The sequence below is a fragment of the Colletotrichum gloeosporioides genome (genome assembly GCF_011800055.1).
Source record: "Colletotrichum gloeosporioides strain Lc1 chromosome Unknown consensus_38, whole genome shotgun sequence".
Classification (NCBI taxonomy): Eukaryota; Fungi; Ascomycota; class Sordariomycetes; order Glomerellales; family Glomerellaceae; genus Colletotrichum; species Colletotrichum gloeosporioides.
Window position 1 is genome coordinate 306,205 of NW_025544683.1, and position 18,746 is coordinate 324,950.

At 51.0% G+C, this 18,746-nt stretch overlaps 8 protein-coding genes across 8 annotated transcripts; 6 read left to right on the forward strand and 2 right to left on the reverse strand.

The window, feature by feature from the left end:
* Window positions 1–22: 22 nt before the first annotated feature.
* On the forward strand, window positions 23–1,897 carry GCG54_00013619 (uncharacterized protein; the record flags this gene model as incomplete). The annotated part of the gene is made up of 5 exons (XM_045413470.1): window positions 23–304; window positions 372–460; window positions 523–667; window positions 728–791; window positions 852–1,897. 5 exons carry the CDS (start codon window positions 23–25, stop codon window positions 1,895–1,897), a joined length of 1,626 nt encoding a protein of 541 aa, XP_045265104.1.
* A 291-nt stretch (window positions 1,898–2,188) lies between these two features.
* On the forward strand, window positions 2,189–4,515 carry GCG54_00013620 (putative fructose-bisphosphate aldolase; the record flags this gene model as incomplete). The annotated part of the gene is made up of 4 exons (XM_045413471.1): window positions 2,189–3,085; window positions 3,561–3,628; window positions 3,679–4,188; window positions 4,245–4,515. The coding sequence occupies 4 exons, from the start codon at window positions 2,189–2,191 to the stop codon at window positions 4,513–4,515; spliced, it is 1,746 nt and encodes a 581-aa protein (XP_045265105.1).
* A 530-nt stretch (window positions 4,516–5,045) lies between these two features.
* GCG54_00013621 (Protein DlpA) lies at window positions 5,046–5,918 on the forward strand (the record flags this gene model as incomplete). The annotated part of the gene is made up of 4 exons (XM_045413472.1): window positions 5,046–5,099; window positions 5,163–5,333; window positions 5,404–5,574; window positions 5,637–5,918. The coding sequence occupies 4 exons, from the start codon at window positions 5,046–5,048 to the stop codon at window positions 5,916–5,918; spliced, it is 678 nt and encodes a 225-aa protein (XP_045265106.1).
* A 360-nt stretch (window positions 5,919–6,278) lies between these two features.
* GCG54_00013622 (malate dehydrogenase) lies at window positions 6,279–7,423 on the reverse strand (the record flags this gene model as incomplete). Its single annotated transcript, XM_045413473.1, has 2 exons — window positions 6,279–7,214; window positions 7,283–7,423. 2 exons carry the CDS (start codon window positions 7,421–7,423, stop codon window positions 6,279–6,281), a joined length of 1,077 nt encoding a protein of 358 aa, XP_045265107.1.
* Window positions 7,424–7,898: 475 nt separating this feature from the next.
* GCG54_00013623 (Positive regulator of purine utilization) lies at window positions 7,899–12,314 on the forward strand (the record flags this gene model as incomplete). Its single annotated transcript, XM_045413474.1, has 5 exons — window positions 7,899–8,140; window positions 8,211–10,394; window positions 11,024–11,205; window positions 11,264–12,090; window positions 12,156–12,314. 5 exons carry the CDS (start codon window positions 7,899–7,901, stop codon window positions 12,312–12,314), a joined length of 3,594 nt encoding a protein of 1,197 aa, XP_045265108.1.
* Window positions 12,315–13,044: 730 nt separating this feature from the next.
* On the forward strand, window positions 13,045–13,549 carry GCG54_00013624 (uncharacterized protein; the record flags this gene model as incomplete). The annotated part of the gene is made up of 3 exons (XM_045413475.1): window positions 13,045–13,063; window positions 13,119–13,347; window positions 13,399–13,549. The coding sequence occupies 3 exons, from the start codon at window positions 13,045–13,047 to the stop codon at window positions 13,547–13,549; spliced, it is 399 nt and encodes a 132-aa protein (XP_045265109.1).
* A 581-nt stretch (window positions 13,550–14,130) lies between these two features.
* On the forward strand, window positions 14,131–15,186 carry GCG54_00013625 (Isocitrate dehydrogenase [NAD] catalytic subunit 5; the record flags this gene model as incomplete). The annotated part of the gene is made up of 1 exon (XM_045413476.1): window positions 14,131–15,186. One exon carries the CDS (start codon window positions 14,131–14,133, stop codon window positions 15,184–15,186), a length of 1,056 nt encoding a protein of 351 aa, XP_045265110.1.
* A 442-nt stretch (window positions 15,187–15,628) lies between these two features.
* GCG54_00013626 (putative quinate permease) lies at window positions 15,629–17,636 on the reverse strand (the record flags this gene model as incomplete). Its single annotated transcript, XM_045413477.1, has 8 exons — window positions 15,629–15,780; window positions 15,825–15,969; window positions 16,017–16,154; window positions 16,209–16,392; window positions 16,537–16,855; window positions 16,910–17,040; window positions 17,104–17,428; window positions 17,474–17,636. The coding sequence occupies 8 exons, from the start codon at window positions 17,634–17,636 to the stop codon at window positions 15,629–15,631; spliced, it is 1,557 nt and encodes a 518-aa protein (XP_045265111.1).
* Between the last annotated feature and the right edge of the window lie 1,110 nt (window positions 17,637–18,746).

Here is an 18,746-nt window from a genome sequence, read left to right on the forward strand (position 1 = left end):
ACGGCGATCGCGAACCGTCGATATGGCCTCCAAGAAACCTGCCGATCGTCCGGTCCCCGCAGCCGAGGACGCCGACGTCGCCACCCCGGTACGCTTCGACTCCGATGCCGACGAGAAGCGCATTGCCGACGTCAGCAGCAGCCCCTCCGGAGATCCTGTCGAGATCAGGGACTTTCCCTGGACTTGGAAGCTGACCGCCCTGATATGTGGTGTTGCGCTGTCCTGGGGCTCGTCGTTCTCCGAGAATACGTTGGGACCCCTCAAGAGCACTCTGATCAAGCAGCTTAACATCAACAACTCACAAGTCAGTCGTCATACGGTCATGGATGTTCTCGTGGCCGATCATGAGAGCAACAATTAACAGACTGTAGTATGGTGCCATCTCTTCGGCCACGTCACTCGTGAACACGATTCTTCCGATTCTCGGCGGATACGGGCTGGATCATTATGGCGTCGAATGGTCGGTTATTAGGCCGAAGAACCTCACAATTCGAACAGATACTGATGCCCTGTTTTGTACAGGGGTTCGTTGGCTTGTTCGGTCGCAATCTTCATCGGCGCTGTCGTGTCAGCGGCTGGTTCCAATAGCGATTCTTTCACCCTGGTTGTGACGGGCCGAGTGATTATGGGCTTCGGAAGTACTGTCATTGAGACTTGCACTTCAAAGGTGAGTTGACTCAAGGATCGGACTGTTGTGTATGGCAGATTACCAACAGCCGCACCGAAGATTCTGGCCCATTGGTTCCAACACAAAGGACTCGGACTTGTGTATGGTTTGGACCTGTCTATCGGTAAGTAGTCTGAATGTTTCAGATTAAAAGTGAATCAAATATTGACGGCTTCTGTTGCAGGAAAGCTCATCGTTCTCATCGCCAAGGCCACCGCGGTTCCCATGCGAGATGCGTCATCATTCTGGGGGTGGGCCCTGTGGATTCCCGCCATCGTCTGTTTCGCCAACCTCATTCAAAACATCTTCTACGTCTGGTGGGCCCGAAGCCGGCCCGAGTGGACTCAGATGCCCACCGGTCAAAAGCTCGCCATGGAGATCAGAGCTCGGGAGCGTGCACAGCGCGCGCAGAATAATGAGGTTGCCACGTTCAGGACCAGAGCAACGGCCCGCACTCTAAGTGCCCTTCCTAACTGGGGAGCTCTCCTTCGTGTTCCTCGCTTCTTCTGGTTAGTTGCTTGCACTCAAATTCTGCAAGCTGGTGTTGTTGGTGGCTTTAGCGGTCTTAACGCCGACATCATCACCCAAACCCGGGGCTCCACCGCTCAGCTTGCCGGCTACACTTCCGCCGTCCAGCAAGTTATCCCCGTTGTGTGTGCACCTCTGATCGGGTCTTTCTTCGACTATGTCGGCTACCGCATGATGTTTGTCAGTCTTACATCAGCCATCTGGATTCTGGTGTACTGTCTTATCGGGTACACCCAGACCAACGCACTTGGATCAATGGTCATTGCTTCTGTGGCATCAACTATGAACGCCCTGCCCTTCCTGGCATCTATCCCACTAATTGTGCCGAACCAACTCGAGCTTGGGCTTGTATTTGGTATTTGGAAGGTTTTCAACAACAGCGGAAGTGTCATAGTTGACATGATTGCTGGCAGGCTGCAAGACATTACGCCTGGAGGAACATATGAGCGCGTCATTGCTTTCTTTGTTGCCGTGAAGGGCCTGGAGTTTTGCCTTGGGCTGTTCTATGGAATCCTCGACCGCAGATACCTGGCGGGCATTCTTAGCATCAGCAATAAGAAGCGCATGGACATTGAAAAGGAGGGAAAGCTAGGAGACCTCGTCGGCAGAAGGCCCGCAAGGTCGTTCACGGCCGTGGGTATTTCGCTGGTTTGCTCTCTGATTATCATTGCCTGGGTTCTGTTCATCAAGTACTCCATTTAAAGTACTATTCGTTAGAAATTGTCCTCTTGCATTTCCACATAAAAGTGCAGTTGCCGGGCAGAAAATATTTATACAATGACTTTTGACCCTATTGTTGGTTGCGGTGCAATATCAGTCGGGATCAAGCCGATGTCATGCTGCAATGTCAGTAACCGAGTCATGCCCAGGATACTTCTCAAGGCTTCCGTTGACGGCAGCCAGTCATTGAAGGACCCCCAAGCGCTCTGATATAACATGATTTTTCTTCGTCCATGTCTGAATGAGCAATCCCTTTTTACTCAGTCAAAGATCATGGGTTCAATCACCGAAGCGCCTAAGGTTGTTCCCGCCGGGGCATGGGACACACACCACCACATTTTCGAGCCAGCACGCTTCCCTTTCGCCTCTGGGAGGCACTTCACGCCCTCCGTTGCAACACTGGAGCAGCTCAAGGCTTTCGAAGAATCCATCGGCGTCTCGCACGTGTGCATCGCACATGGCTTATCATACGGGGCCGACTGCTCTTCTCTACTCTACTACCTGGAGCAGTTCAACGGAACGGCACGCGGCATCTGCGTCCTTGACCTCGAAAACGTAACAGACGAGCTGCTGGACACGTATCATAGAGCCGGCATTCGAAGCGTTAGGCTGGACTTCTTCAAGGCCCAGGCCATGAACGACGTCGACAAGCAAGTCAACCTCATCAAGTCCACGGCCAACAGGCTTCTTCAATGGCACCCGACTGGCAATGGCTGGAGCATTCAAATTCAGCAACCAAACATCTCTTACTGGGCCAAGCTAGGACCGGTCATTCAACAGTCAAAGCTGCCTGTTGTTCTGGATCATATTGGTCTTGTCAAAACTCCCAGCATGGCAGCGATTGGGTCTGTGCCTGTCAGGGAGCAACCGGGATGGCAGGACCTGCTGAACACACTGAGAGGAGGAAACCTATGGATCAAGATCTCAGCACCCTATCGATGCTCTCGAGCTGACCCCCATTTCGAAGACCTCAAGGACATTGTGCAGGAGCTTGTCAGGACGAACTCCAAGAGACTGGTCTGGGGTAGTGACTGGCCTCATACTCAACGACACGAAGACAGGCATCTGAGGAGCAAGGATGAGCAAGAGCCTTTCCTGAAGATTGACAACCCGGCGTGGATTCGGTCGTTGAGCACATGGTTGAACGGAGAGGAATGGCAGGACTTATGGGTTAATAATCCTTCAACTCTGTATGATTATCCAGCCAAATCGTGAAATAGGCAGTCGGTTCTCTGTTGTGTTGTGGCATCAGGAGAATTCTATCTCAATTTGAGAAAGCGATCAAGCGAATAATGGTACCATTTATTGACAAAATATGTGATTTCGCGGGGATACCAGTCTTCAAAATGATATCTCGTTTCAAGTCACGGTTTTCTATACCCAATGAGTAAATCTTCGTTTTTCTGCGTAAATCTACTTGATTTTGACCCGATCAGTTCAATTACACGATCGCATCGCGCGAAGCACTTACAAGCCGGGGTCAAGCCGAGTGGGTCACAGAAGGTCCGTCGTGTCCACCATCTCACGCCGTGGATGGTTCTCGGATGAATCATATGAACAGTTATCTTAGACGAGTAGAAACTGAAATATTCACGTTACCAAATTGCTCGAAGAAATAGTCGCAAACATGGCATCTTTTCCCCAGAACAACAGGACGTACCAGATCCTTGAGGCGGCTAGGACAGGAGGCTACGCTGTCGGCGCGTACAACTGGTGAGAACTGCATTCTTTCTTGGCCTTCCATAAAGCTGACTCGGGAATAGTTATAATGATGACGGTGTTATCGCCGTCATTCGAGCAGCTGAGGCGTGCAAGTCGCCTGCTATTATCCAAGTCTTCCCATGGACGATGCGATTCCAAGGCCCCGAGTTCGTCAAGTACGTGATTGGCGCCGCGCACACCGCGAAAGTTCCCATCGCGGTTCATCTCGACCACTGCATCGAATCGGAAGACGTCAAGGCGGCGCTTGAGCTTCCCTTCGACTCCATTATGGTCGATGCCTCAATCCACGACGAAGCCGAGAATGGCCGGCAGTGCAAAGAGATTGTGCAGATCGCGAACGCCAAGGGCATCGCGATCGAGGCTGAGATGGGCCGGCTGGAAGGCGGCGAGGATGGTCTGCCAACAGTCGATCTTGAGACGATTTTTACACGACCCGAGCTTGCGAGAGATTTCGTGAAGGAGACAGGAGTGCAATTCCTTGCCCCGTCTTTCGGAAACATCCACGGAAATTACGGTCCTGGTGGCCCGGAGAAATATTGGAGATTGCCTCTGTAAGTAATCCAGCGGCTATAACGGAGCCCTGATTTTGACTGATATTTTGTTGCAGGCTCAACGACATTCATAATGCCATCCCCGACATTCCCCTCGTCTTGCATGGAACCCACGGTGTGTCTGACGAGCAATTCAGGACCGCCAGAAAGCATGGCATGGTCAAAATCAACCTGAACAGAACGGTCCGCGACGAGTACACAGACTTCATCGCAGAAAATGCGGGCAAGTTGGAGCTCACCGTTCTGAAAATGAAGGGGGCGGAAGTTTATGCCAGGTCTATTGAGCGGGTAATGAGGGATGTGCTGGGCTCAGCTGGCAAAGCATAAGGCATGCCGGTATATGGAGATTCGAATTCATGTACATGTTATCAACACGAATGAAGCACATGTCTCTGTATCCGGAATCAAGTTCTCAGCTCGTACTATGAGGACTTCAACTGATCGCCAATTACGAAGCTGATGCTGCCCATTAGATCGTGTCAATCGTAATCTACCAATGCCGAAATTCATGTTGCAACTGAGCTATCCATTGTAAAACTCTATTCCCCACGCGGATAACCACGATTGCTCCAGAATTCTATCATGACTTTCGACCTGTGGTATCGGCCCAATCCCGAAAGTGTGACTGCAGGAAGCCGGCTTTTCCCCGAAACAAAACAAACTGCCCCGCGGCGCCGGCTTTGATTACAACCCCGCGTGGGACCTATCCGACAATCGGAACGATCTGACGATAGAGACGTCATTTCAGGTCGATTGAAATTCGATTAAAACCCTAGTAAGAGAGCTCTAGAAGCCAAAATTGGCTGCATGCTGTCGTTCACGTTCGAATTCAATTGCACGATTTGCTTATTTTCACAATGACGTCAACATCCGACATCGTGGAGCGTCTCTCGAAATGGTCAAGCTGTGATGTGAGTAGACCGACTTCTGGCCAATATTCCATACCACAAGACTCTAATTACTGAATTAACTAGATCTCGGATGGCCTCTCCAAGCTTGGCCGTGCTGACGGAGGCTTCCTAGAGGGACTCGTGCTTTACTCGCCAGAGTACCAAGCTGGGAAGACCAAAATTGTCGGACCCGTCTTTACTGTTAAGTTTGCTCCCAAGAGCGACTCATCTGCGCCGAAGGTCAAGGGCAACTACGTGAGTTTAGCTTCCTGAGTCAAGTTTTACAGATTGAACCCGGGACGCTCATCACGATTCCTTCTCGCAGATCGACCAGATCCCCAAGGATTCTGTTGTTCTCGTCTCACAGCCGGCTCCGCATGTGAACGCCTGTTATGGAGGTCTCATGTCGTTGAGAGCCCAGATCCTCGGGGCCAAGGGGGTCGTAATTGACGGACATCTTCGCGACCTCCAAGAGCACAGAGACCTCGGTTTCCCGGTAAGAGCCATTGGACATGCGCTCAATGCTTATGCATCCCTGGCTAACGAAAATCATTCCAGCTATTTGCAAGAGGCACTGGAACTACTGCCGGTGGTGCTGTGTGTTTCCCATCTGAAATCAACGTCGAGGTGAAGCTTCAGTCTGCCAAGCAGGATGCTATGATTAGCCCGGGAGGATACATCATTGCCGATCTTGATGGTGTCGTGTTCTTGCCTGGCGATTTGGCGGAGCAGGTCCTTGAGAAGATACCTGGGCTCGCTGCGGCAGACGATAAGTGTGCTGAGGCTATCCGTGGTGGCATGTCTGTGCAAGAGGCGTTCGCGACTTTCAGGGGTAAATAGTGAGATAATGATTCACCAACAAAGATAAATACACAAAGAAAGTATTTCAAACATCCTCAAATGGAATGGCAGAGGAAAGTTGAGTAAGGAGATAGACGCAGTGATCGCCATCACCTTTTGAGGTTTGCAAGAATGCACTCGCCATCGTCACAATTGGGGATCGCAAACACGATGACCTTGACTAAGAGAATTCCACAATCTTCGAGGAACATAAAATAGACCTGCGGAAGGATGACAACATCGCATCTTAATCTCACGCACCAGGAATGTGCTCTGCGGACTGATTTAACGAATTTCATTCAAAATCTACTTATGTACATAACGTCATTCCATCTTTTGATAATTTTTTGCGTGCCAAATTCAAGCCAGAGGCGTCGTAGACAGCTCAAGCCCTGGTACACCATACTTGGATGCCAAGTCCTCAAACATCTTCTTCTCAGCATCAGCAAATGGCAGACCCTGCACCTTGCGCTCCTCAGCCAGGCGGTACTCAGGTTCGCCGGGAAAGAGGACCTCCTTGAAGCCATCGGCGGGCGTAACACCATGCACGCGCTGAACGAGGGTGTCCATCCTGGCGCGGAACTGCTCGGAGGACATAAAAATGTCGGGCTTGATGGCGATGAAGCAGTGTCCAACATTCTGAGGACGAGCCTCCTTGTACTGGTCACCAACCTCGCCACCAAAAGCAGCACCGGACAAGACTCCGGACATGATATCCATCAGAATGGCAATTCCAGATCCCTTGGGGCCACCAATAGGAGCCATGGAGCCGTTCAAAGCCTCGTTCGCGTCCTCGGTGGGCTTTCCATCCTTGTCATACGCCCATCCAAGGGGAATCTTCTCCCCTCTGCGGGCGGCCTTGCGGATCTTGCCCTTTGCGACGACGGAGGGAGCCATGTCGAGGATGTAGGGGACCTCGTTCTTGCTGGGAGCACCCGCGGCAAAAGGAGAGATACCGAGCAGAGTCTCCTTGCCACCGAACGGAGGCATCTGTTTGGCCGAGTTTGTAAAGACAAGAGAGATCATGCCAGCGTCAAGGGCCTGTAGGACGTAGGTGGCACCCATGCCGAAGTGGTTGGAGTGTTCCGCAGTGACAATTCCGATACCGTAAGTCTCTGCACGACGGATCGCATCCTTCATGGCCTTGGAGGCAACGATGAAGCCAAAACCATTGTCTCCATCGGCGTGTGCAGCGACTGGTGTCTTTTCGGTAATCTGAATGTTGGTCTTGGCGTTCACAAGGCCGCTCTGAACTCTCTCAATGTACTGCTGAAGTCTCGCCAGTCCGTGGGTATCCTGTTGGGATGGGTGTTGGTTTTTATGTCTTGAATCATGTCTTATCAAAGAACTGGACTTATACTTACAACACCGCGGGTGTCAGCCTGTACTAGACATTCAGCCATGAGAGTCGCATCATCCTCAGTAAGACCGGACTTCACCAGAAGAGTCTTGGCGAAGGTGACGGCCTCGCTGGGCTTAGCGTAGTAGCGTGCTGGGGTGGACATTCTGATCGATGACGTATCTTCACAACAGATTAAGATGTTCGTGTTGTTCAAAGTAAAATTGATGAGACTGAGTGCCAAACTTTCAAGCAAAAAGCGTGATAATAATATCTGCCTTCACGGATGCTACCGGCCAAATTCATCGTCATTTTCGAGTTAGGCCTCACGCTTAGACCCTCATTGGTCGGGTTAACCCGATGAAATGACCCCTCCAAAGCCTGAGCACCGGCCAAAAGCCGAGGACTGCCCCGCCCCCGCATGCGGAATGCTCCTGTTCTTCAATTGACGATTCTGATCAAGCCACAAGGATTCCCCGCCAAGAAAGAAGTCCAAGCAATTCTTCAACCACATACTCGGCTTTTCCCCGTTTCCTCCTTGCATCAGCTTCGATGCTTCATGTCGTGAAGATTCATACACAAGAGTCCCCGATAAGCCCGGTCTCTTACTTGTGTAAGAGCCCTCTCCACAGAATCAGTCGATGGACGCCGACGCTGCCGGATCATCTGGTTGGTCCGAAGAGCCCATTTCCCCCGTATCGACTCGGCAACGGCCCGGCGTGGCGTCGATGACTGGGCCGGGCCGCAAGAAAGGCACGGCATGCGCCCGCTGCCGCAGTCAAAAGATCCGTTGTGACGATGAGAGGCCATCTTGCACCAACTGTGCACGTTCGGGGCACCCTTGCGTCAGGGCGAATATTGCGAATAATCTCGACGCGGTCAAGTAAGCATCCAGATCGAAAGAGTTACTCGTTTCAGACAGCAGAATGGCAGACTGACTTTGAACGCCGCAGCCATGTCACCAAACTGGAGGCTCGATTGCGGTCTCTTGAGGACTCACTTCGTCGGGTAGCCCCCGAAGAACTTGACAGGGCCCCAGAAGTGGAATCGCGGTCGGCGATAGCGCCATCTATCACGGTCTCTACCGCCCCTATGTACGAGACAAGTTCTGCTATGGAGCCAACGCAGCAATGGCCTATGCAACAACCCTTACCCACGCCAATTGACCAGTCAAGCCACAACGAGCAGGATATCTATGATGCCCAAGAGCTCATTGTGGACACTGAGGACCTTCCTCAATTGGACGCTATCGAAGCAGACCCAGGCATTGAAGATGCTGTTCACGAGGATGAGACAATCCCAGCCGACAACCACCCAACTGCCCAGTCCTCGGCGACTGAGAACACCACATCGCTCAGTCCATCTGCCTCCACAGAGATCGGCCCAAGCGAGCCTCTTGCCCATGAGGTTGGTATGCTGTCATTGGCCAACTCAAAGGAGTCCAAATATCTCGGCCCTTCTTCGGGTGTACCCTTTGCGCGCCTCATTTTCTCAGCCATTCCTCAATCTCAAGGCTTGTCGGTGAGCTGGTCAGCACCAGAAGGAGGGACAGTGGCACGGAAACCTTCGCCTGCCCATCATCCCTTTCCACCTCATTGGACGTCTGAAGTCGACTTGCAGCATTTTGCAGACGCATACTTCCAAACTCTCCATCCCCTGTACCCATTCCTTGATGAGGACAGTGTCTCTGACAACCTAGATTGTCTTTACACGACTCAAAAGGCAGGGTCTATGCAAATGCCTCCTCTAGCAGAGGTTGAAGCCGCGCTATCCCCGTTCCATTCAGTTCAAGTATTTCTTGTTCTCGCGTTGGGTGCTCGAATATTGGAGTCTCGGCTCTCTGTAGAGTTCTCATCTGAGAGGTATCTCGCCACAGCTATGCAACGAATTGGCACCCTGGCTTTACATGACAGCATAGAAGGACTCCAGATCATGCTGTTGCTAGCCTTGACCAGCTTCTACTTCGAAGAAGGGCCAAACGCATGGTTCCTTGTGATGAACATCATTGCGAGCTGCTTGGACTTGGGCTTTCAAAGACGTGGGGTTGACATGCACCGTCATTCCCCTTTAGCAAAACCTAGCACTGCTCATCTTCGTCTGAACCTGAGAAGAGGCATCTTCTGGTCTGCTTACTCACTAGAGAGAACATTATCAGTTGTCCTTGGACGTCCTTTGACCCTTCGAGACGAGGCTATTGACATAGAGTTTCCTGGCCATGTCGGTCGCCCTGGAGATCAAGCAGGGGATTCTGTCGGCGGCAGTGCGTTGACACCAGAGAGCGCTCGCTCTCCGCATCACTCAACCAAACGGGCAAGGGTCATGGTCAACCCGTATGCAGCTGCACAATACTCTTTCAAGTTCGACCAAATCACAGCTGAAATCAAGCTGATGATATATCGTGTCGTCAATCTGCCTAATAGGTTTCCATGGCCTACGGACTTCGACACCTGGCAGCCGGATGTCCGCAAGCGCTGCGACGCACTACTTGAAGGGCTCAGAGCTGAGTTTCGTCGAGGCTTTCGGCGAAGTACCTCGGATGGCGTCGTACAAAACCTCGAGCTGAAGTACCATCACTGCATCATGCTTCTCTACCGCCCGTCACCAGCCATAACCAGGCCGAGTTTCGACTGCTGGAAGATTTGCTACGAAAGCGCCGTCGCCACGATATTGATCAACTCCGAGCTACACCGGTTCTCAAAACTCTCGAACAGTTGGTTGACGGCACATACGGTCTTTGTAAGCGGTATCACTTTTCTTTACTGCTTATGGGTCGTGCCGAAGATCAAGCAGGAGACGTCGCTGGTGGCATTCAAGAGCAACGCAGATGCGTGCAGCAACCTCTTGAAGTACCTCGCCAAGACATGGAGTGTGGCTGCCGATGCTGTGTTGAAGTATGAGAGGCTTGTTCACCTGACGACGGAGTCATGGAAAGCTGCCGCGAACCGACCGCCCAGTGCAGAAGTCGCAGCTGGCCAGTCTCTCGTGTCAATGGCACAGGGACAGGAGACGGAAGCCAGCGAGATCACGGCCGCACCGGTCATGGACCCAAGCCTCTATACAATGGATGCAAACATGGGGTTGGGAGGAGAATTTGAGCCTGACTCGTTTTTCAACGAGCTGGGCGATATGAGCTCATGGTTCGACCTCAATTGGCTTTTGGACGCTAGTGCTGGGTTTAGTTCTACGGATGATCCAGCAGGGCCAGCGTTGTTTTGATTAAACAAAAAGATACCTCCATTTGTCGCATCTAGATGATTTCACTCTCAGTGATTCTTTCAACGACCTCCAAGTGCATGCTTTTCCTATCCAGTGTCCAATACTTCTTATCGTAATTAAGACAAGAAATTTTGGTGGGTAACAACAAAGATGTTTAACTTTTCTCGCCCCTAATCAACTGACCCCCTTCATGTCAGGAGAAATAAGTGGTAAATGTTGTCTAGAAATCCATCTCCATTCTCAAGTTGCTCACCGAAATATGAGATGGAGATACTTACAATCAGTGTGCCTTCACCGTCCAGCTGGCGGAAGCACGGCAAAGACCGGTGCAACCGAAAAGGTGGGCTCGGGGTTTGCCCGGTCGCAATGACGCCACACTCGGGATAAACCCGATGGCAGCTGCGCTCAATACCCGAAATTGCAGCTCTTCTTCCAATTGAGCTTGCGTTCACTGTGCTGGAAAGGCGTTGGCGAATAGAGTTCATTCAGCATTGAATACGGCGATTTCCAAAATGGCGAGCATGCATCAAGTTGCGCATGCGGTCAGAAGGTCGAATTCATCGTCGCCCCTTCTTTCTGCCCTGCTCCGCACTCAATGTCGAGCTGCACCGCGTTATTTCCAAGCATTCAGTTCTTCAGCTCGTTGTCAACAAAAGCCCCAAGTAGCGGTTCTCTATCAGGAGATTGACCCTCCAGTGATCGCTGGGAATGTCAAACCGAAGAAGCCCGGTGGTGGGTAGCCGAATTAATGAGACAAATGAGTTGTCAGAAAGCTAAGAGTTGATTTCAGGTTACAAAGACTCCGGTGCCGATATCGCATACAACCTGAGTCTCTCCAGTGAGGTCCAAGTTCTAAGCCCAAGCTCGCGACCGGATCCTCTCAAAGATGCCGATTGGTGTTTTCCCGACAACGAAGACGGTATTTTGAGCGCGATTGATAAAGGTGCGACGCATCTATGGGCGAACACGATTCTCTTCGCCAGTCACCCACTCCAGACTTCGGTGCGCATCGGGAAACATGAGAAGAAAATCAAGGTCGTTGGACAAGGACCTCTCATTGTCGAGAAGTACGATGACAAAGATTTCGTCAATACCCTTCTGCGGCAGCAAGGGAGCTTTACCATGCCGTGGGCCTGCACCATCCACGCCAACAAGGACACGCCGGACTATAAGTCATATCCGTATCCGGTGGTTGCAAAGCCTGCACGTGGTCGCGGCAGCCACGGTGTCAAAGTCTGTCAGGATGAGAACGAGTTGAATTCCCACATCAAGCTCCTGAAGTCCGAGGGAACCAATGCGATCATCGTGGAAGAGTTCCTTGCAGGCGAAGAGGCCACGGTGACAGTCATGCCTCCGACATCTGACAAGGGATACTGGTCTCTGCCGGTTGTCACCCGATTCAACCATCAAGATGGCATCGCCCCCTACAACGGCACAGTCGCTGTCACTGCAAACTCTAAAGCCGTTGTTGGCTCCGAAGACCCGGCCTACGAGGAAGTCGCTAAGGAATGCGAGAAAGTCGGAGAGCTGCTTGGTACCACTGCGCCCATTCGTATCGACGTCCGCAGGTTCAAGGCAGGCTCCAAATTTGCCCTGTTCGATGTGAACATGAAGCCGGTAAGTCCATGAGGCCGGAATTGCTGCTTTTGTATCATAGACGCTGACAAAATGGTTTTACGCAGAATATGACAGGGCCAGGAAGACCGGGTCGAGATGAGCAAGCCAGCTTGACACTACTTGCAGCTGCTGCTCTTGGCTGGGACTACAAAGAATTGCTTCGCCAGATTCTGGGCACGTCGTACACCCTCGAAGCACTGAGAAAGCTTACACCTCGTATCTAAGCTGAGAAGGTGGAAATGGAACAATAATCTATGTAGACTAAGTAGAAATTGAGGTGACTTTTTATTTAGCATGTCTATTCAGTCCCTTCGACGATGATACAAAGTCCCCGCAGACATGCTTATGTCGAGGTGCGAAGCTGACTAAAAGCCTTCGAAGACAACCTTTGCATACTCAAGTGAATTTTATTAGGGCAAAAAAACGTTTCCGACTGGTATATTTCCCCGTCCGAAGTCTGAAATGCAATGGAACTCTATTGCAAATACATCCAACGTGTAGGATGCCACGCTGCCACATCTGCCACATCTGCCTCATCTTTCAGCCGGTGTTCTCGCGGGCCAAGATACCAACATTTTCACTCTTCGAACTTGGTCATTCTTAAATTGGCCATTGTCATTGGCCTGCCCCACTATCGCGTGCGAGCTATCCTGTCTGGTGGCTGATTCTGATAGGCGGGATTCAGATTCTTGAGAGTCTTGGCCTCCGGCCATATGCCGGTGCGGGCCGGCGTCAATGCCGGGGTACGGACGTCCCCATAACGCAGGCCCCGTTGGACCATGCCAAGGGCTCAAGTGCTGAACAGGGCCTTGTCAATATCAGAACAAAGGACAAACTGTCCCAGCGATCTGATTTCTATCTTTTGCTTTTCATAACTGAAGCAGGCGTTTGCGCTGAAAAGGGCTTTCCATCTTGTACGCTATCGTCTATCAACATTCGTTTCAGACTGCCAAGATGACTCTCATTCATATGGGTAAGTGACTATACTCCTTCCTTATCTGCCTATAGTTATCTGACAAGTTGGCAAGTGCTGTTCAAATTCCGACCGGAGGTTACTAAGGAACACAAGGAGACATTCGTAAGAGAGCTCAAGAAGTTGAAGAACCTATCATGCGTCAAGGACAACCGCCTTATCGTCGGAGGACCGTCCGTGACCGATCCGATTGAGCGAAGCAAGGGTTTCGAGTTTGCCCTTCTTAGCTACCACGAGAACCGCGCCGCGTTGGACGAATACCAAGCAAGCAAAGAGCACCACTGGTAGGGCCGCTGCTACTTCTGCGGGATACATCCGGACTAACGTCGCCATAGGGTCACACAAACCTACATGTTTCCTTTCAAGGAGGACCTGTGTCGGTTTGATTTCGAGGTTGACGAAGCAGACGAGTACATGTGCGACTTTACCAAGCTGGCGTCAAAGCTGACTGGTGGACTTTCCACACCCGAGGAACAGTCTCTATGATCCATGAGGAAAGATACATATAATACAGCGTTGTTTGATTCATTTTATCACTGGCGATGGCATGCTTCTGTTCATGGTGCTCATTGACCTAGTCGCATAATCTCGTGCATTCAATGATGAGTTGGCCACTAAACACTAGCCTCCTTCAACACAGCCTCCCTACATGTATGCTCCCTACCTCACATGGAGGATGTGGACATGTGTCAACCATCTGATATTAGTATCGCAACTAACGATGCTTCGAACAATAAGAATTCTTATGGAGTCCAATCCTTCGAAGAAAGATCTGCTTTGGTCAATCGGGGGTCCAATGCTAATTGAAATAGTCTGGCCTTCGACCGCCAGCCCGGGGTGAGACCGCAGATCGGAAGGATCCGAGCCCCTCGGATCCCGGTTTTCGGGCCGTGATCACATCGCATAGCCGGTGCAGCGGACATAAATTGCCCTCTTTTGATCAACTTGGACCGAGATTTCAGATGACCTTCTGCAAATCAGACTTATCACTGTCCGCAGTTAGCCGAGATACGCGTCTTCAACTCAATTCATTGCCTTGTTATCAAACCTACCGCAATACCGTCAACATGCGCATCGGCGTTCTCAAAGGCAATGGCATCGGTCCAGAGATCATGCGTGCCTCACAGCGTGTCCTCGAGGCCACCGGCATTCCCATTGAATGGGAAAACATCTTGATTGCCGATGAGGCCATCGAGAAACACGGGCACCCCATACCACCAGAGACGGTGGCTCAGCTCCGATCGGTCGGCGTAACGCTCAAAGCCCCGATCATTACCCACAAGCTCGTGGGGCGCATTACCTGTCTTCAGCCTGACGGAACTTCGGCGACCTATCCATCACTGAACAATGCGATCAGGCGGGAGCTGGGTCTCTTCGTAAACCCACGACCTGTAAAGGGATATGCAGGCATCTCTGGCCGTTACGAGGATCTCGATTGCATAATCATGAGAGAGGTCACCGAGGATCTCTACTCTGGTATCGAGCACAAGATTGGGGACGACATCGCCGCCGAGGCAATCAAGCTCACCACACGTGCAGCAGCTACGCGGGTTGCGCGATACTCATTCGAGTATGCCCGCAAGTACGGTCGTAAGAGAGTGACTTGCCTGCACAAGGCTAATGTGCTCAACTACACCGATGGCCTGTTCCTTCGCTGCTTTCGGGAGGTTAGCAAAGACTACAAGGATATTGAAACCGAGGAGCTTATGATCGACGCTGCCTGCTACCTCATCGTCAAAGACCCGAAAAGGTTCGACGTTGTTCTGGCGGCCAACCAATACGGTGACATCTTTTCAGATTTGGCTGCGGGGCTCGTCGGTTCTTTGGGATTGGCACCAGGCATGAACGTCAGCGACGATCTCGCTGTCTTTGAGGCGTCTCATGGTGCAGCTCCAGACATTGCTGGCAGGGGTATTGCCAATCCGCTGGCCTTGGTTCTGAGTGGCGCTCTACTTCTGGAGTCCATGGATCGCCGGAAGGAGGCAAATGCAGTTAGAGAAGCTGTGCGTATTGTGGTAGAAGAGCAGAAATATCTGACTCCTGATTTGGGAGGTTCGGGAACGACCGACTCCTTGACTGATGCTGTGGTAAGAGAGGTCAAGAGAATCATGACATGCGAATAAGATTCTGTGTAGTATACCTAGACGAAGTTCGCTAGATGTAATTGCGATTGCAATCCTGCATCAAAAGACCCTCTTTGTTTCTTATTTACGGATGCGTTAGCCTATTGACGATCTGTGAGTATTTGGCATAACCTGTGTTACTGATCCTTCTTAATTTGACGAGGTTATGCGATGAATGATCGCTAGAGAAATAAATCATTACGTAGACACTAAGTGATCAAACTTTGATCTGACTATGATTTGACCATTTAATGAGTGGGTGTGCTCTGACATGAAGGTGTTGACAGAACGAAAAGTAGAATCCGAAGAAAGAGGGCAAGGACCGGCCAACCAGGCAGTGAGAAACACGTCCCCAAAGTCGGTACATCGTTGCAAGTCCACATGCCACCAACCAATAGCATGCAGGACGCCAAGACATGGAGTGGTCGCGTACGAGTATATATCAGGCGGACTTGGGGTCTGCATCTTCCATGTTCGCATGCGGGGCGCCGAACAAGGCGTCCATCTCTTCAATAGGCACCCCCTTGGTTTCGCGGATACACCACCAAGCCCAAAGGCCCATACACACCATTAGAGCTCCGAAAAAGAAGTATGCTGTATAGTGTTAGATCACTCCAAGTACTGAAGGTCTTACTTACTTCCGTAACCGATATCAGAAATCATGTACGGTGTTGAGCGAGACACAACATAAGACCAAAGTCTCTCATCGGCAATGGTGAGGGCCATGCGTAGTGACCGGAGATAAAGAGGATAGATCTCAGATGCATAAAGCCATGTGATCCCCTGGCATCCATTAGTGAAAGAGCCAGAAGGTGCTATAACGTACTCACCTGCCAGGATGCACAGTAGATTACACCATAGAGGTAGACGCAAACCATTGCAAGATAACCCCATCCAGACATGGTCGTTCTACCTGCTGCTACTGCTGCTTCAGGGTCGTTCTTCATGACAAAACCTCCCAGGTATAGCTTTTTGAGGATTAGACAGTGGAGCTCACTCAACATATGATGGATGCTACTCACCATAGGCCCCGCACCCACAAAGGCGCCCCAGATAAGCCCCTTACGTCGCCCAAAGTGATCTGCAACCCAGAATGAGAAAATTACCATTCCAAGCGTTTTTGCAACGCCATAGAATCCAGTGGCAAAGAGCTTCAGGTCCGTTGATTGTATTCCAAGAGTTTGGAAAATGCGAGGTGAATAGTAACTATAATGCCAATGATTAGCTATAGAGCTCCATTCCTTGAAAAGCGAAAGGGTCCATACGTGATTATGTTGACTCCTGTCATGTTCTGACACCTGGAAACATATTTCAGCAAGATTCTTTGACAGATGACCCTACAGAACTTACATCATCAAGCAAAGTCCAATGGCCAGGCGGTTGCGAATTCCCTTCTTTGTGAGGTCCTTGAGCTTTCCCCTGAGTCCAGGGTGCTTTGAAGCTAGGTGTGCCTCGAATTCGACTGCAAGTCGAATTTCACGCAATTCATGAGCCACGTACGGATGTTCAATTGGGAGTTGCCGGATGTCAGTTAGGATTCGCTCAGCTTGGTCCCACCTGTCTTTTCCGCAAAGCCAACGAGGCGACTCGGGACAGAAAGGAAGGACCACCAAAAGGATTGCTCCGGGCAATAGTTGGAGTCCAAGAGGAACCATCCACTGGGTGCTTGCTGCAAATGTCTCGTCAGTCGCTTGAGCTCTCTAGTCAGGAGGCAAAGACTCACTGTTGGGACTGATGGTCTTATTGACGGCATAATTGACCCAGAATCCGAGCATTTGCGCGCCCTGGGACCCAATCTCATAGAAACCCACAAGCTTGCCACGGATGGTGGGGGGTGCAACTTCAGCGATGTATCTACCAACGGCGTCAATGACTTCAATGTTACACTTAGGTGCCCCTGTGTTAAGAGAAACTCACACTGGGATGACCGGAGCCGAAGCACCTATGCCTAGACCCGCAATACATCTTCCGGCCATGACGAGGGCCACAATGCCGCGAGAGCCTGTCTGAATTGAAGCGCCTGCAAGAAATATAATGGTGGCAATGGTGATGCACCATTTGCGACCCCAACGGTCTGATATGGGGTACGAAGCCAGCGCACCGAGAAACATGCCACCCTGGAAACACGAAACAATGTTGGACGTCAGGTCGTCCAGCTGACGTTGAGTTTTGTCAATGAGACCGAAGTCACGCTCGAACGAGGGGAGGATCAATGTACCACCCATAACGGAAACATCGTAGCCTAATTGAAGTTGTCAGTGAATTTTTAGCTATTAAGATGAATCACGCTGGTCAGAATACTTGCCTAGAGCAACGGCTCCGAGGCAAACGCCCATACAGTAGAGGTAAATCTTCCAGTTGGACACTTCCTTCGGCACAGTCAAAGTCTCTGACCCATCAGTGTCATTGATATCGCTGATGAACGTTTCCGTAGTTTCAGTCTTCTCCATGATTGCGAAAAGTGTTGTGGGTGGGCGAGAGTGGCTTCAGTCAAATGGAAATTCTGATGGGGTGAAAAGTCAATCCAGCACAGGCTCAGCCGTGGTAATCCTCAAGGTGATCAAGTGAAATCTCTGCGGTCCTGGATCGCGAGTCTTATTGTTCTCATCGTGCTAGCTTTCACATCACGTCGGCCAGTTTGCTGTGAAATCTGCCGAAAGAAACGTTCACATAATTCGTGAGCCAATCCCAGTCTACTCCTAGGCAGGGGTAATGCTGCACCCCATGCAGCTTGCAGAGGCTGTGCAACGTGCGGGGAACACCCAACTGTCTGGATGAACTCTTAATGAACGACAGACGATGATTCAACTCTGATCCTGCGCGGACTCACGCCGAACACTGTCCATGAACCGTAGAATATCGCCATGAGTGACACTGACCGGCTCATGCCCGGTCAATCACATCACTCGTGAGCAACCAGCAAGCTCTTGGCGAGAATTCTAGTCTATCTCATGATCATTTCTGCCATGCGCCAAGAACGACCAACGCCAAGACCAGTTCCTTCAGACCTCTAGATGCGGGGAAGTAAGAGCTTTGCTGTGAAGGTATGCTTCACAACGGAGCCTTCCGACCATGGTTATCTGCAGACCGCCAAGAACGTCGTTAAGACGTAAATCTGTACGTAGAGATCGTGCTTCAAGGAGGGCAAAACGCCTCTCTGTCGGAGCTATCCGTATGATGGCCTCCTGATGCTGATTCGCACGGGTTGACATGATTTCCACGCGGGCAACATCTTGCGTTGTTTGACTGTAGTCTGACCCTGCATGCTTATTCGGTGGGACAGCCTTCCTCATCCTGCAATATGCCGAGTGTGGAGAACCCACAACATGACCACTTGCGGGCACAGCGATAAGCATGTCTCCCCGCTTAAACTCGATGTTGTACGCAGTCAACAACATTGGATCACAACCTCAGCAAGCTCCAGGTTCACCCGAAGCGAAGTCAATAATCGTAAGGTTGTCATAGACTGGCAGAGCATAGCCACACTGCACACATGGTGTTGATCTTCACTCTTTGTGGCCTGGATCATGTTTTACCGGAATTACTCTCCTTTTCCGTTT